Genomic DNA, 13,754 nt, shown 5'->3' on the forward strand with positions numbered 1-13,754 from the left:
GCTCCTTTTGTGAATTTGGAAATGCAATCGAAATGGTTGACTTGGCTTATTTTATGATCCTGGCTGCTCGCTGGAATTGTTGTGTACAAAGGGTACGTTTTGATTTGCATGGCCCTTAAAAACAACTTGGTTTAGACAAAGTAAAAAAAAAAAAAGAATGCGGGGTTTTTGTTATTTGGGGAGGGGGGACAGGGGGACACCTCTGTATTCAAAGCCCCTCAATAAATCTGCAGAGGGTTATTTGAAAGCGTGTTTTGTTATGTTAATGCTGTGATCTGAGCTGTGTGGGACATCCAGCGAAAGCCTGATCTGAAGTAACCAGTCAGACTTTGCCATTTGTTAAAGGAGGCTACCGCTGTTGTGCCCATCATCCCTTTGCTTGCTTTATTTTACTGAGGCTCTTGCACGCTTCGTCTGCTGAGAATACGGTTGAAAGTGAATGGATTAGGAGTTTAACCTCTTCTACTTTGGAGGAGGGGGGGGGGGGGGGGATTATAGTTGCATTTCTCCAGTGGATCAGCTCATTTTTCTGGACCTTTTACACTTGATTATTGTAAGTTCTTCAGCACATCAAAGCACCATACAGGTCAGTACACTATTTCCTAATTGCCAATATATCTTAGGCTGCCACTGTGGTTTGGGAGGGGGAGCGGTTTACAAGGTCCTTTGCTGCTTCTCTTCTGAGTTGCTACCATCTGTTTTCTGGCTATTAAGAGCACACGATCTATGTATCAGTTCTGAATGACTGTGTTTTTAGTTAAATGCTAGATGTTTTTATTCAGTATATGCTGAAAAACAGTGTAGGTGGGAAAGTATTGCACTGCTGTTTTGGTTTTGAATGAGAGACTTGATGCAATCGTTCATTTTTCTGTAGTGTTATTTTTGAAATATGAATAAACACCACAAAATGAGTTGTTTTTATAGAATCTTTTGATTCAACTTACGCCTATTTTATTATTAAGTTTCTTTTACATAAAAGCAGGGTTTCATCTTTGTTTGTTTGCATGTCTCTGGGTTATAATATCAGATCGTGGATGTCATATTCTTTGTATATTCTTCCTGTGTTGAGGGGTCGAGAGTGGTTTTGACCTCTCTGTGTTAACTGACCATTTGCTATGCTTTCAGTTTAATTTTAGTGGGGAAAAAAGGGCCATTCAGATGGAGTTAAGCAAATAAATAAACCAGGATTACGCCAGCTAAAACACTTTCTGGAATAAAAAGAAACAAGCAACACACACAGCGATGTAACAGAGTCCTTTGGTGTAATTGCATTCTTCTGTAAAATGAAGCTTGCACGGTCCAAGCCAATCGGGTGAGGCTTGAGGTATTAAGAGTGTAGTATTAAGAACTTCTGTCGCTCGTCATGGTAACCATGCTGACACGGGACCCGGGCAAACAGGGTAACAGGTCACCGAGAGATCATTGAGAAGAGGTAGAATACCAACAGGGCATGGCTCTGAAACTTCATGGAGACACTGATGGGGACTACTCGTTGAGATGTTTGTCTGAAACTACTGCGCTTACATTGGTCAGTTCTAGCCGCGAGCCCAGCTTTCTGATGATGGGATGCTGTGTTGACTTGACGGCAGAAGTTCTCAAGTCTTGAAAACAAGGTTTCTAACCGTTGAGTATGAGTCCTGCTGATTTCATTGGCCATATTGTATCTGCTAGACCTAAACTAATTGAGTCTAACTGCTGTTATGTAGAACTCAGTTTTGTAATCGGATTACTTATTTAGTCAGCAAGTAATGTACATTTTAACTTAAGGATCTTGTAGGACTAAGCATTATTTTTTTTCAACACCAGTTTCTATATAAAGTCTTAAGCACTGTATTGCCGTACTTCAGTAGGCTTCAAGGATGTAATATGGAGTAATTTACAAAATGGAAGGTTTTTTAAGGGTTTTTTTTGGGAGCACACCACAATGAAATGCTTTGACAATACCATGTTTTTTGTTGTCGTCTCAAAATGTATTAAGGCTTGTATCCGGGGAAACATAAAGCTTGACTCCCTTCACTGGAACAAACAGCTGAATTACCCCTGCATAAATAATTAATTCAGCACCCATTTGAGCACGGATTCTGAGCCTGCTGTGAATGGGAACCATGGAAACAGGAGAATGCTGCTCATCTCAATAAACCTGGCTGCATTGTGATGCTGTAATAAATGCAGTGTATAGTTGGAATGGAGTATATTCAAATAGATCAGTTACGTACAGTGAGAAGGGTGAAATTATGGCAATCAGTTTTACTTTTGTACTTAGAAGTCCGGATTAGAAATTTGAAAAACCTTGTTATGAAAGGAGGAAAACAAAAAACATGTGAATGTTACAAAAACGAAAGACAAAAACATGTGGACAAGAGGACTTGAAATGTGTAACTTTGTAGTTTGGTTCTAGCATTGTCAAATTAAGCAGGTGTTTTACCCCTTTTAGAAAACAGGAGTTAAAGACTGGAGTAAACGCTTTGAAAATATGGCCCTGTGCCATTTAAAGGTCCTCACAGAAGCCACCTCACGTGCCACTCTGCTTTATTCAGTGTTTTGTGCTCTGTAAGCCAATGCTTGTTGTCTGGTAGGTGTTTGCTTCCGAGACCAGTAAGATCCACTGCACTGCAAGATTGAGCCTCCATTCAGGGTCCTGCAGCCTTTTAATCTGGCGTGATCGAAGCTTCTGAAGAGAATATTTACACTGGGTCAATGTTTACACAGAATTACCGTACAATTGCAAAGAAAGCCAAAAGAAATCTCTCTTCCTCGTTTTCCTTTTACTTCTCACTTTCCACAAGGCACGACTCCTTCCCAAGTGGCGGCCATCACACCAACCTTATTGTCTCTTTAGATTAATACTTTGTTTTTTAGTATGCAGCACAGGGCTAAACATTGGGTTTGAAATAAATTGCGTTTGAAAATTTGGCTTCACTTTAAGGGAATTTTTGACGTATAAAATGTCCGACTCAAGTATGTCCATATTTTTCCTTTTAACTAGCTCATTTTGGATTTTATTTAAAAAAATAAATAAATAAAGAAGTGAGACAGAAAAGCTTTACACAGAAACTTGGAAAGAGCAGGGACATAGCATTTATGAGAGATCTTGGTGTTGCAGTCCTTTTTGATGAAATAATCTGATGTAGTGTCATGTGGCGTTGCCTTGCTAACACACCGCGGAATGATTCTGTGCTCTTCTAAAAGAATCGAAGCCCTATATTCTTGTGCGCTGCAGACATCAGACTACACTTATTCTGCAATGGCTCTGTTACAGTAAAGACTTTAAACACACGAAACAAGGGGATTCAGTTTCACTCAGCCTGACATTCTTTGTTATGGCTCCCTGTCTAAAATGATTGAGTACCACTATATGAACCTGGCACTGTGTCACTCCGATCTGACGCAGCACCATAAACTCTGAAATTATGGTCAGTAGTTGGGTGTCATTCCATAAACCACCCCACTAAAGCAAAGCTACCCATTACCGCCTGTACACCTTGCCAGCAAGGGACACATTAAGAGATAAAAGCTCTCGCTGTTTGTTAAAGGATAACTGGCACCAGACAGGTATCCCGGGCACCAGTTTCTTCATCTGGAAGGTCTTCAAAAAGAAAACAGTTGGCTCTGTCTTTCCTTTTTAATTTCTTTTTTTTTTTCTTTTTTAATGCTTTTTGGATCTGCTGAGAGGCGCACATTTTGTTTCCAAGGGGCGTCTCGAGATATCTTTTTAGTGGAATTGATTAAACCACAGCAAGGAGGAATTTAGCCAAAGCAGAATTGTTTAGCTTTGCATTGGAATGGATCTAGGGTGTCAGGGTTAGCACCCCTGGTGCTGGAAATGCCACAAGATCTTTTCTGTCTGTGCCAAAGAAAGCACTTTGAGAGGCAGGTATGGGAACTGGACTCCCGTTGCATAGTGTTTTGATCCACTTCCGTGTTTTACTGTCAGCTTGCTTAACCACTGTGTATAGATAGTGGTTCAAACTGTGAGCACACATTCCAATACAGCCATAAAAAAACAGCAGCTAAATGTCACAGTGACAAATTATTGTTGCCATGAGCCACCCTCGATTAAGATAAATTAAACCGGACCTGCATTTTTAACAGTTTCTGGAAGATGTGAAGCCATAGCTATGGGAGGATAAATAACAACAAAACAAATGCATTTAGAGTGTTGGTACAGCTCTATGAACAGCAGAATTTGCACCACACAGGTTGTGTAACCAGTCCCACTGCTAAATGTTGAAATGTGCTTTTGATGCCTAGATCCGGTGTGTGGTAACTCATATGGATCTTCAGCGCAGTTATGAAACTGCTCTCTAAAGCTCTGCTGGAACAGTCGAGTGCGTTGTCAGAGTAGCACTGACTCACTCACAGCTACGGCTGCTGCTTTTTCAGGGCTATATGGAAGCTTTGTGTCCTACTTCTTTACAAAGAGCGCAGGAGACGTTAGTCATCCTGGTTGAATTAATGAGTGATCTTCAATAGCAGTGCAGTGGGGCTGCAACCTCATAGTGGTCTGGGTAGGGGCGGGAGATACAGGAATGCATGACAGTGGAAACATGTCAGCTGGAGAGGGATGCAGTCTAAATTAAATGGTTGTCTTGTTTAACTAGGTGCAGGACATAATGCAGTCTCTGACGTGTTCTATGTTGAATTTAGCATGGCAGCAACATACCACCACCTTTGCCATGACCGGCAATTCAAAAACAGCATGTACAGAATAGCACAGTCTTGCACTCCCAATGGCTTGTGTTAAATAATGTGAATACCAAGTTTGATCATAATTTTTTCCAGATGTATGTAAATGTGACAGACAGGTGTACTGAAAGGCATTCCCCTGGTGTATCCCCAGAATCGACGCTGCCTCGCACCTTCAGCCAGAGTGATCTGGGAGCCGAGTGGCCAGCTCTGTGTGGGAGAACTTCTCTCTCCTGCCAAGCAGCGAGCTGCCCTGCTGAGATCTGTCATTCCAATTGCGTGTGCAAGTGCATGCCATCTCGTCTGATCAAAGTCTTTCAAGAAAGTGGCTTAAACAGGGACACACAGAAACTGCTCATGTTTGAAGGTATCAAAGTCATTTGAGTAGTACTCATGCCTTATCAGAGTTCCTTTCAAAGCAATCATAGCTCATAAAAAAAAAAAAAAAGTGGAACTTTTTAAAGTATCCACACTGATGGCTTCTCCAAGATGCATAGAAAAAGGTAGTATTGACTGGTGTGGCAATGCATGGTTAGAAATAGTGGAAATAATAGCAAGTTGAACAGCAGCTCAGGTGCAAATGCAATTACCCATCACCCTGTCTACTAGGAAGGGTCTTCAAGAATCCAACATAATGTCATCTAGGATCATCATATGTCTTTCTAACCCCATATAACGGCCACCTGATTCAGCCAGACAATAGGGGATTGGGCTCCACAATGCTTGTTTTCCTATTTTGGAATATACTGTGTTGTGTGGTACCTCTACTACCGTAATCTCCAGTATATAACACGCACCGTGAACCATCCTGAGTAGAACAGACATGACTGAGCTGCCTTGGGTTACATGCACCTCTTCTCTGCTACTATAGCAAGAGCACCATGGTGTACTATACAGAATACCATATAGACTGCAAATCTGGTACACGGATCCTGTATATAATATCCAGACCTCCTTCTTTGCAGAAGGGTGGAATAGGCTGCCAGGTGCATCTAAAACGAAAGAAGAAAGCACTTGATCTTAACCAATGGTAGACCTCACTGGCTTCAGCTATTTTATGAATGCCTTGCTAGTGGTGAAGCCACATGCCTGCGTAGTCATCTTGTAGTTTAATGGAACAGACATGCTGCCAGCTCAACCAACAAATCCCATCTGGTACTTTGCCATTTCCCAGTAGGGAAGCCTGTGCCTGCAGCATGGCTCCTAATGGAACGCATTTGTCTCTGTATCAGTTAGTGTAATTGTATCTTTGCTAATATGTCTTAAGCAATCTGTTTCCCTTTTTATTTTTTTGCACTAATAAATCTTGAACTGTTATTTAATAGAAAATCCCCAGTTTAAATTTTTGCAAATGCATTTCTGGAACTAAAACTGCATTTTGTGCGTTCACAATAAAACTGGGTAAAACAGAACATTAATTAAGATTTGAAAAAAATACTCACCAAAGTGTACTCTATGATTTTACTGTGAAACATTGTTTAAAAGAGTGTGTTGTTAGCTTTTCGTATTTAAAAAGTAGAGGGAAGAGGAAAGGGTTGAAAAGCGTTCTCCAGTCTCTGCTGATACAGTCCACAGGTTTGAATTGAGACTCTCGTTATTACTGGCATCGATTTCTCACAGCTCAAATTTAGATTCTCCATCTAACTTAATTGCTTTGTGCTGCTGGTAGCTGTTTGGGGTGGCGTTATCTAATTCTGCGCAGAACCACCTCAATGGAGAATTCATATTCTGCTCATACTATATCTGAAGTAATGTTATATTCACATGCGTCTGTGTGTGTTGGTGGAAAGGGGTCATGCAAATGTCATTCCTCTGTTGTACTCTTGCAACTAATTATACCAGTCTGACGTTTTTTCTTCTTTAAATACGTTATTGAATGCTGAACAAGCCTAATCTAATTTAAAAAACAATGTCTAAGAACCGTTGTCACAGAAAGACTGCAAATTGATTCAATGAAACGATAAAGAAGGACAGTGCCGTGTTATCTGGAGTCATATTTTCCATTTACTATAGAAAGCAGTAAAGAATCACTGGTGCGATGCCGTGTAGGGCTGTCAAATATGCCATAATTTTAATGGCAATGTGGATATTTGGTGATGGAGTGTGGTCTGAGAGGCTGTAAGAGGCACTTGCATGTTTATACTGTTGCTAGGCACTTAATGATGCTTTATATTCGATCAGAAGGGTAAACTAAAAGCAAGCAGTAAAATCCAATCTGTTTTTTGTTTTTTCTGTTTTTTTTATATCATCCCTGGGTAAGATTCCCCTCATTTCTTGCCCGAGAGTTGCGGGTTTGTTTTTTAACAGAGAACGCTTTCAGCACATAAAACACTCTTCTATAACAGGGCTTGTCATTTGGCTGGAGGTTTTTTATTTATTTATTTTATTCCATTGACACCAAGCCATTTCGAGATCAGTCGAATTTGATGTTTGCTGTTTTTTGGTTTTGTTAAACCTTGATGATAGCATGCTTTGAAGCTTATAAATGATGCTCCAGTACACTCCATGCTCTGCTACCAGCACAGACAGCAGAGGATAAGGGCTTGGAACGAGAGGAGCTATAGATTATCAGCCCTGGTCTATAGAACTGGTCTGGATCATTTGCATGCCGTTGATTTTATAAATCCCACTAGCACTGTAGTTCCCTATTGGGTCTGAGCTCTCCTAAAGATTCACAGACCTTATCTGTTGATTGGAAGCCCCTTCTTCTGATCGTCTGGGGGGCAGTCGCTGTTCACTGCAGGTTCACAGGCTGGTTGGTCTGTCATCTGAATTCAAGGAACTAACAAAGCATGCTGCTGCTGCTGCGCTGAAGCTTTCACACAGCTGACTCAAAGGAAACAGGTGCTCTGTCGGGTAGCTGTCCCCATGTCTCCTCATCCCCTCTGCATTGCTGGGGTCTGTGGAACAATGGATTGCATTCCCCTGCAGCTGTGCTTGATAAAGCCTTAGTTGAGTGTGTTCTGTTTGGTGTTCCTCTAGGACGGAGAACAGGATTGCCCGTTTTGCTCAGCGGCTGAATCAAAAGCAAAGAGGGCAAAGCCAGTGCCATGCGCTGAATGAGGACTTTAGGCACTTCATGCGCACAGGTTCTCCAGGCATTTCACAGAGCTTAGACAGGTAAGTGCTGCCGCTTCTTTGCTGTTTGCACCAACGCACTAGGAAGTGGAGGTGCATTTATTAACACCATTGTCTGAATCGTACAAGTGTGTGTTTTTGTTCCCTTTTTCAGTAATACATTAATTTCTCCAACTACCAATATGTACTTTTTTGAGCATTCTTTTATTTTTATGGATAGGTATATAGACTACACCTATTAGGAAAGGAAGCTGCAACACTGAATAGTGAGCAATGTTGTTCTAGGATTTGCTGTACTATTGATGAAACTGTGATAATGTGTTGTATTGTAAGATTACATTTCAGTTGCCTTATCATATATAAGCAGAAAATAGGATAAAGTAGTGATAACTACAGATGCAGATGCTAGAAAAGATATTTATTGACCATCATAAACTACAGAGCATTAGTGATTGTAGCAACAGTGCTTTATAGGACTGTTTGTGTGTGTGTGTGTGTGTGTGTGTGTGTGTGTGTTGTGTTTGGATGCACGGCTCATGTTTACTGGTTATCTGCACTTAAATCCTGTGCAATTTGCTAGGTCTGTGATTTCCACCTCTGCATTGCAAAGGCAATGCTGCCTTGTAGAACAGGCAGGCTCGTTCAGTGCAGCAAGCTGCTTTAGCTATATTTGAAATTTCCAGCTGTGTGGACTCAGTCCTGCATTATATTTTGTGCCTAGCAGCTATTATATCTTGTCATTACTTCTAAGTGGCTCTATATTAAATAGTTTTGCAGAAAGGTGATAGTTATGCGTTAGTGACTATTCTAGCTACAGAATTCTGTAATAATAATAACTGTCACTCTCTGACCACAGTTAGTATATATACTGTGCTGCAGGAATGGCAGTAAGACTCCCATTCCATAGCAGTTTGATCCATTCCTGGTTTCACTATGAGTTTAATAACACACACCTGAGCGTGTTACCTGTACGCTGTGGCTAAGCTTGTAGTAAAGCCTGAAATTGATGCAACAGCTATGCAATAGGAGTCTTATTTCCATCCCGGTATTGACAATTGCTGTGAATATAGGAATCCCTTCTTTGTGTGGGAGGATGAGGACCCCTGGGGGAAGCGGGCACATTATGTCCAAACTCTTCGTAATCTCACTCTACATTAAGCAGAGAAGTCGTTTACATGCATGCCAATATTCCAGAAGCTGGTAGAGGTTTGATGAACCAAGACTGTGCCAGCAAGTGATCGTTTGATTGCCTTAACCCTTCCTCTATATTGTGACCCTAGAACAACAGCTCCTGCAGGAAAAATTCACTGGGATTAAACTGAGTTTATCATCTAAAAGCGTGTATCAGTGACTTAATAACTCAGTCAGACTTAATAATTCAGGGCTGCTAGCAGTTTTGCTCTTAAACACACTGGAATCATTCTGGAATGACCTCTTTGCAGCTAGTATCGACCCCATGAATATTTGCTCCCCATGAATTCTGGATAACAATCAGGGATGCTTGTTTGCAGCATGTTTGAACTGTCTATCAGAATAACAAGTGATTAAATATGTGTCCTAATAGCTGTATTTTGTTTTAGTTCCAATCAGCATTATTTGGTCCACAGCACAGCCAAGAAAGATAACGGTTGATGAGGTGTCATGCTCTGTAACAGTGTTCCTTTGCATGATATACCTAGTAATTCACTTCCAGAGCCACGCTGCCACATTATAATGCATGTGTGGGTGTCTGATGTGCTGTATGTTAGTTGGAATATAATGATTCCTTAGATTAGTCTCACCTGCTAATTTTTCAAATCAGCCTGATATTAATGTGAAAATGAGTTATTGTAATAATCTGCAAATGTATATTGTTCATCTGTGCAGGATTCATTTCGATCGTAAGTAAAGCATTCAATAATAATAATAATAATAATAATAATAATAATAATAATAAACAACTGCAAGAGCAAATCCTTTGAAATGTTTTGTCAGGTTCCCATCACACGCTGTTTTACTAGATCTGATGTGATTCAAGTGGCAGAAAATTACGCAAAATAAAAAGTGTCACCTCCACAGAGAGAGAGAGAGAGAGACGGAGAGATCCCAGCACACCCTGACAGCTCGTTTTTCTCTCCCTTTTTGTTTGTTTTTCACTGCAGTTGTTTTTGAGCTCATTTCAGTCCTTTTAATAACAGTTTGCACTGCAGCAGTTTCTTAGTTATCACTGTGCATTGCCAAAAGAATCTCCTGGGAAGTCCTTGAAGTCACATCTGCTCAGATCATTAAAAAAGAAGAAGAGAACGATGCTGCCGTTTATCAGCTCCCTGTTAAATAAGGATCTTCTCTTGTCAAATATGGGTAGCTGTCATCAGTCTCTCGCTGTGGTTTTGCAGACTGATGTTTGCCTGGGGCTTGGCTGAGATCCTCAAGCTCGTCTCCTTTGTCACCAGAGCCAGACCTCCACACAGTGAAGTAGCCTGCTACGCCCCAAACCCCCAGTAACGCTCCTCTCCTGCGTTTCTCAGTGGGGTTTGTATCTTGTGGAATAGACACACACACAGCTGGTGTTCCTGTATTCAAATGTGAAAGCCGTTCACAGCGTGCCTCTGTTCACTTTGTGTGGATCTCATATCCGTGCTCCCATGCTGCCACTGCGTCTGTTTGTGGGCTTGTCAGTTTGTTTATCTTTTTGATTGTTTGTTTGTTTGGAGCAAGTGCTTATGTGAGATCTTAATAACTGCCTCTCGTTTCCAGCAGTTCTGTATCTTTTTTAGTATCTTAATTTTGCTGGGGGTTTAATGTTTGTTCAGAGGTGCTCTGTCTGAAAGGCTGCTCAGTCACAGCCCCTGAGAGAAACACGTTCATCTGTGCTCCTAAGGAGATGCTAATGCACCAGGACATTAGGCTCGCCCACTCCTTCTAGAGGGTTAGCACTGCATGTGTGCGATCATAGGCACACACACACATGTGAGCTTGCGTGTGAGATAAGCGCATGAGCTTGTCTCGTTGTTTTCTTCATTGATTTCCCATTTTCATTGCACGTGAAGATTTTGTTCGCGTACAGAGCGATTTTGACCTCACAAATCATACTGAGGCGAACCGCTTTTGGAGAAAGAACACATTTGCCATTGTGCTTCAAAAAGTGTTTTTGCAATTTTTGACTCCTCAGAAACTTCCATGTCAAAATGACCCAGCAACTGCAGAATCTGCACCTGTCTCACGCCAAGAAGAGCGGCGCGCCGTCCTCCCCCAACGCAGCCAAGCGCCTCTACCGCAACCTCTCAGAGAAGCTGAAGGGCAACCACTCCTCCTTCGATGAGCCCTATTCCTTCGGCCGCTCGGATAGGCTGAGGAAAGTGTCCGTGGTGAGTAGCTCCTCCCTCTCTCTATCTATCTATCTCTCTCTCTCTCTGTGCTTCATGTATTATCTGGGATGGCTCAAACTGCAGTGCAAAGGGAACCTTTAATTCCAGCCCTGCTTTTTTGACATGGAAAGGGTCGGGAGATGGAATGCATTCATTTATTAGGCTTGAAAAGAAAACCACTTCAGCAATTAAGCTTTAATCTGGAATTGATTTAAACTTCCTCCCGTGAGTTCGGTTAGTGCCAGATAAAGAGGACCTGCTGAAAGCCCTCTCACGCGGAGCACTGACTGTGGCAGGGCAGTGAAAGTGATCTGGCCCTGCTGGTTGTAATAACAAGTGGCAGAGCTTGCATTGCAGTGCCCCCTCACAGCTTCTCTTTCTTTTGCCAGTATAAGTGTGTGGCAAACAACCTTGTGGTTGCAAGATAAAGATATCTTCAGGGAAACAGAAATAAAAGCTTTCTCATAGTTTCTTGAATGTAATTCTAAAGTAGTCTTGCAATATCAGGATCCACACAGATCTTGAAAGGGCGATATGTGTTGCAGCAGTCTAGATGTTTTTAAAGGACCAAAGAAGTTCACTTCAGGGGGTTAGTTTACTAGAGGGAAATAAATAGATAAAAAAATAAAACAGAGAAGAAAACCTGCAGCAACCTTACAGAATCATTTGCGTTTGTATAGGACAGAATGCCAGATATCCTAACTGCAGGAGGGTGAATGATGGGAGGACAGTGGCATTGAAGACACAATAGAAAATTCAGTACAGAATATCTTTTGAAAGGCTTCTGTTGATAGTTTCTCTCTTTTGTGTCATGTTGTTGTATAGAGATGTAATGTTATACAACGCATGGCTTGAATAGCTGATATTTCCCATTTTAAAAATATGTATTGTGTTGCACCTTCAGGAAAAAAAAAAGTATATTCAAAATGACCGTGCAGCGCAACGAGGCTCTGTTCGAGGTGGTGTGTGATGCTCTTGTGTGGTTTGCAGAACGTGCAGTGCAGCGAGGCTCTGTTTGAGGCAGTGTGTGATGCTCTTGTGTGGTTTGCAGAACGTGCAGTGCAGCGAGGCTCTGTTCGAGGCGGTGTGTGATGCTCTTGTATGGTTTGCAGAACGTGCAGTGCAGCGAGGCTCTGTTCGAGGCGGTGTGTGATGCTCTTGTGTGGTTTGCAGAATGTGCAGTGCAGCGAGGCTCTGTTCGAGGCGGTGTGTGATGCTCTTGTGTGGTTTGCAGAACGTGCAGTGCAGCGAGGCTCTGTTCGAGGCGGTGTGTGATGCTCTTGTGTGGTTTGCAGAACGTGCAGTGCAGCGAGGCTCTGTTTGAGGCGGTGTGTGATGCTCTTGTGTGGTTTGCAGAACGTGCAGTGCAGCGAGGCTCTGTTCGAGGCGGTGTGTGATGCTCTTGTGTGGTTTGCAGAACGTGCAGCGCAGCGAGGCTCTGTTCGAGGCGGTGTGTGATGCTCTTGTGTGGTTTGCAGAACGTGCAGTGCAGCGAGGCTCTGTTTGAGGCGGTGTGTGATGCTCTTGTGTGGTCTGCAGAACGTGCAGCGCAGCGAGGCTCTGTTCGAGGCGGTGTGTGATGCTCTTGTGTGGTTTGCAGAACGTGCAGCGCAGCGAGGCTCTGTTCGAGGCGGTGTGTGATGCTCTTGTGTGGTTTGCAGAACGTGCAGTGCAGCGAGGCTCTGTTCGAGGCGGTGTGTGATGCTCTTGTGTGGTTTGCAGAACGTGCAGTGCAGCGAGGCTCTGTTCGAGGCGGTGTGTGACGCTCTTGTGTGCTTTGCAGAATGTGCAGTGCAGCGAGGCTCTGTTTGAGGCGGTGTGTGATGCTCTTGTGTGGTTTGCAGAACGTGCAGTGCAGCGAGGCTCTGTTCGAGGCCGGTGTGTAATGCTCTTGTGTGGTTTGCAGAATGTGCAGTGCAGCGAGGCTCTGTTCGAAGCCGGTGTGTGATGCTCTTGTGTGGTTTGCAGAACGTGCAGTGCAGCGAGGCTCTGTTCGAGGCGGTGGAGCAACAGGATCTGGATGCCGTTCAGCTCCTGCTCTACCAGTACTCATCCGAGGAGCTCGACCTCAACACCCCCAACAGCGAGGGGCTAACACCGCTGGACATCGCCATCATGACCAACAACGTGCCCATGGCCAGGGTGCTGCTGAAAGCTGGGGCCAAGGAGAGCCCGCATTGTGAGTAACGCTCCGGGGACTGGATAGCGGCTGCATTGAATTGCATTACAAAGCTGTTGTTAAAAACGTGGACAGTAATAAATTACTACAGATCAGTGCAAGTTGTGTAGGGATCACTTTGAGTGCCTCGACCTGCCCTGTTACCACGCTCTGATTGCATGCGTTGTTACCTATTAGTAACAGTGTAGTTACAAGTGTGGATACATTAGGGTTACATGTTTTATAAAGGTTTAGATACATTTTTATAAAGCCTAATTTATTGTTCTTATTTATTTATTTTTATAATAGTGTTGCTTTTGACACTTTTTACATCAGATTTTCAATAACAGACCCTTGAACTAAAGTGCTGCTGAAAATTTGAGTGCTGTTCCCAAAGCTTCAACTAGACAAGAGGATAATATTCCAGGCGAATGTTGGCTTCTTTAGCAGCCCTTTTAGACCTGCTTTCCAGACAAAACAAGATT

General features: G+C 42.7%; 1 protein-coding gene across 7 annotated transcripts in view; it reads left to right on the forward strand.

Moving 5' to 3' along the window:
- ankfn1 (ankyrin repeat and fibronectin type III domain containing 1) overlaps positions 1-13,754 on the forward strand; it is a 110,584-nt gene that overhangs the window by 57,963 nt on the left and 38,867 nt on the right. For 2 of the 7 annotated variants that reach the window (XM_041220365.1, XM_041220372.1), the window contains 3 exons: positions 7,669-7,806; positions 10,916-11,111; positions 13,080-13,290. In XM_041220365.1, the coding sequence (XP_041076299.1) occupies positions 7,669-7,806; positions 10,916-11,111; positions 13,080-13,290 (545 nt within the window). Of the gene's footprint in view, positions 1-392; positions 587-4,840; positions 5,054-7,668; positions 7,807-10,915; positions 11,112-13,079; positions 13,291-13,754 lie in introns of those variants that run through there. The other 5 variants (XM_041220366.1, XM_041220371.1, XM_041220369.1 and 2 more) reach the window with 4 other exon arrangements.

This window comes from Polyodon spathula, chromosome 20, assembly GCF_017654505.1.
Source record: "Polyodon spathula isolate WHYD16114869_AA chromosome 20, ASM1765450v1, whole genome shotgun sequence".
NCBI lineage: Eukaryota > Metazoa > Chordata > Actinopteri > Acipenseriformes > Polyodontidae > Polyodon > Polyodon spathula.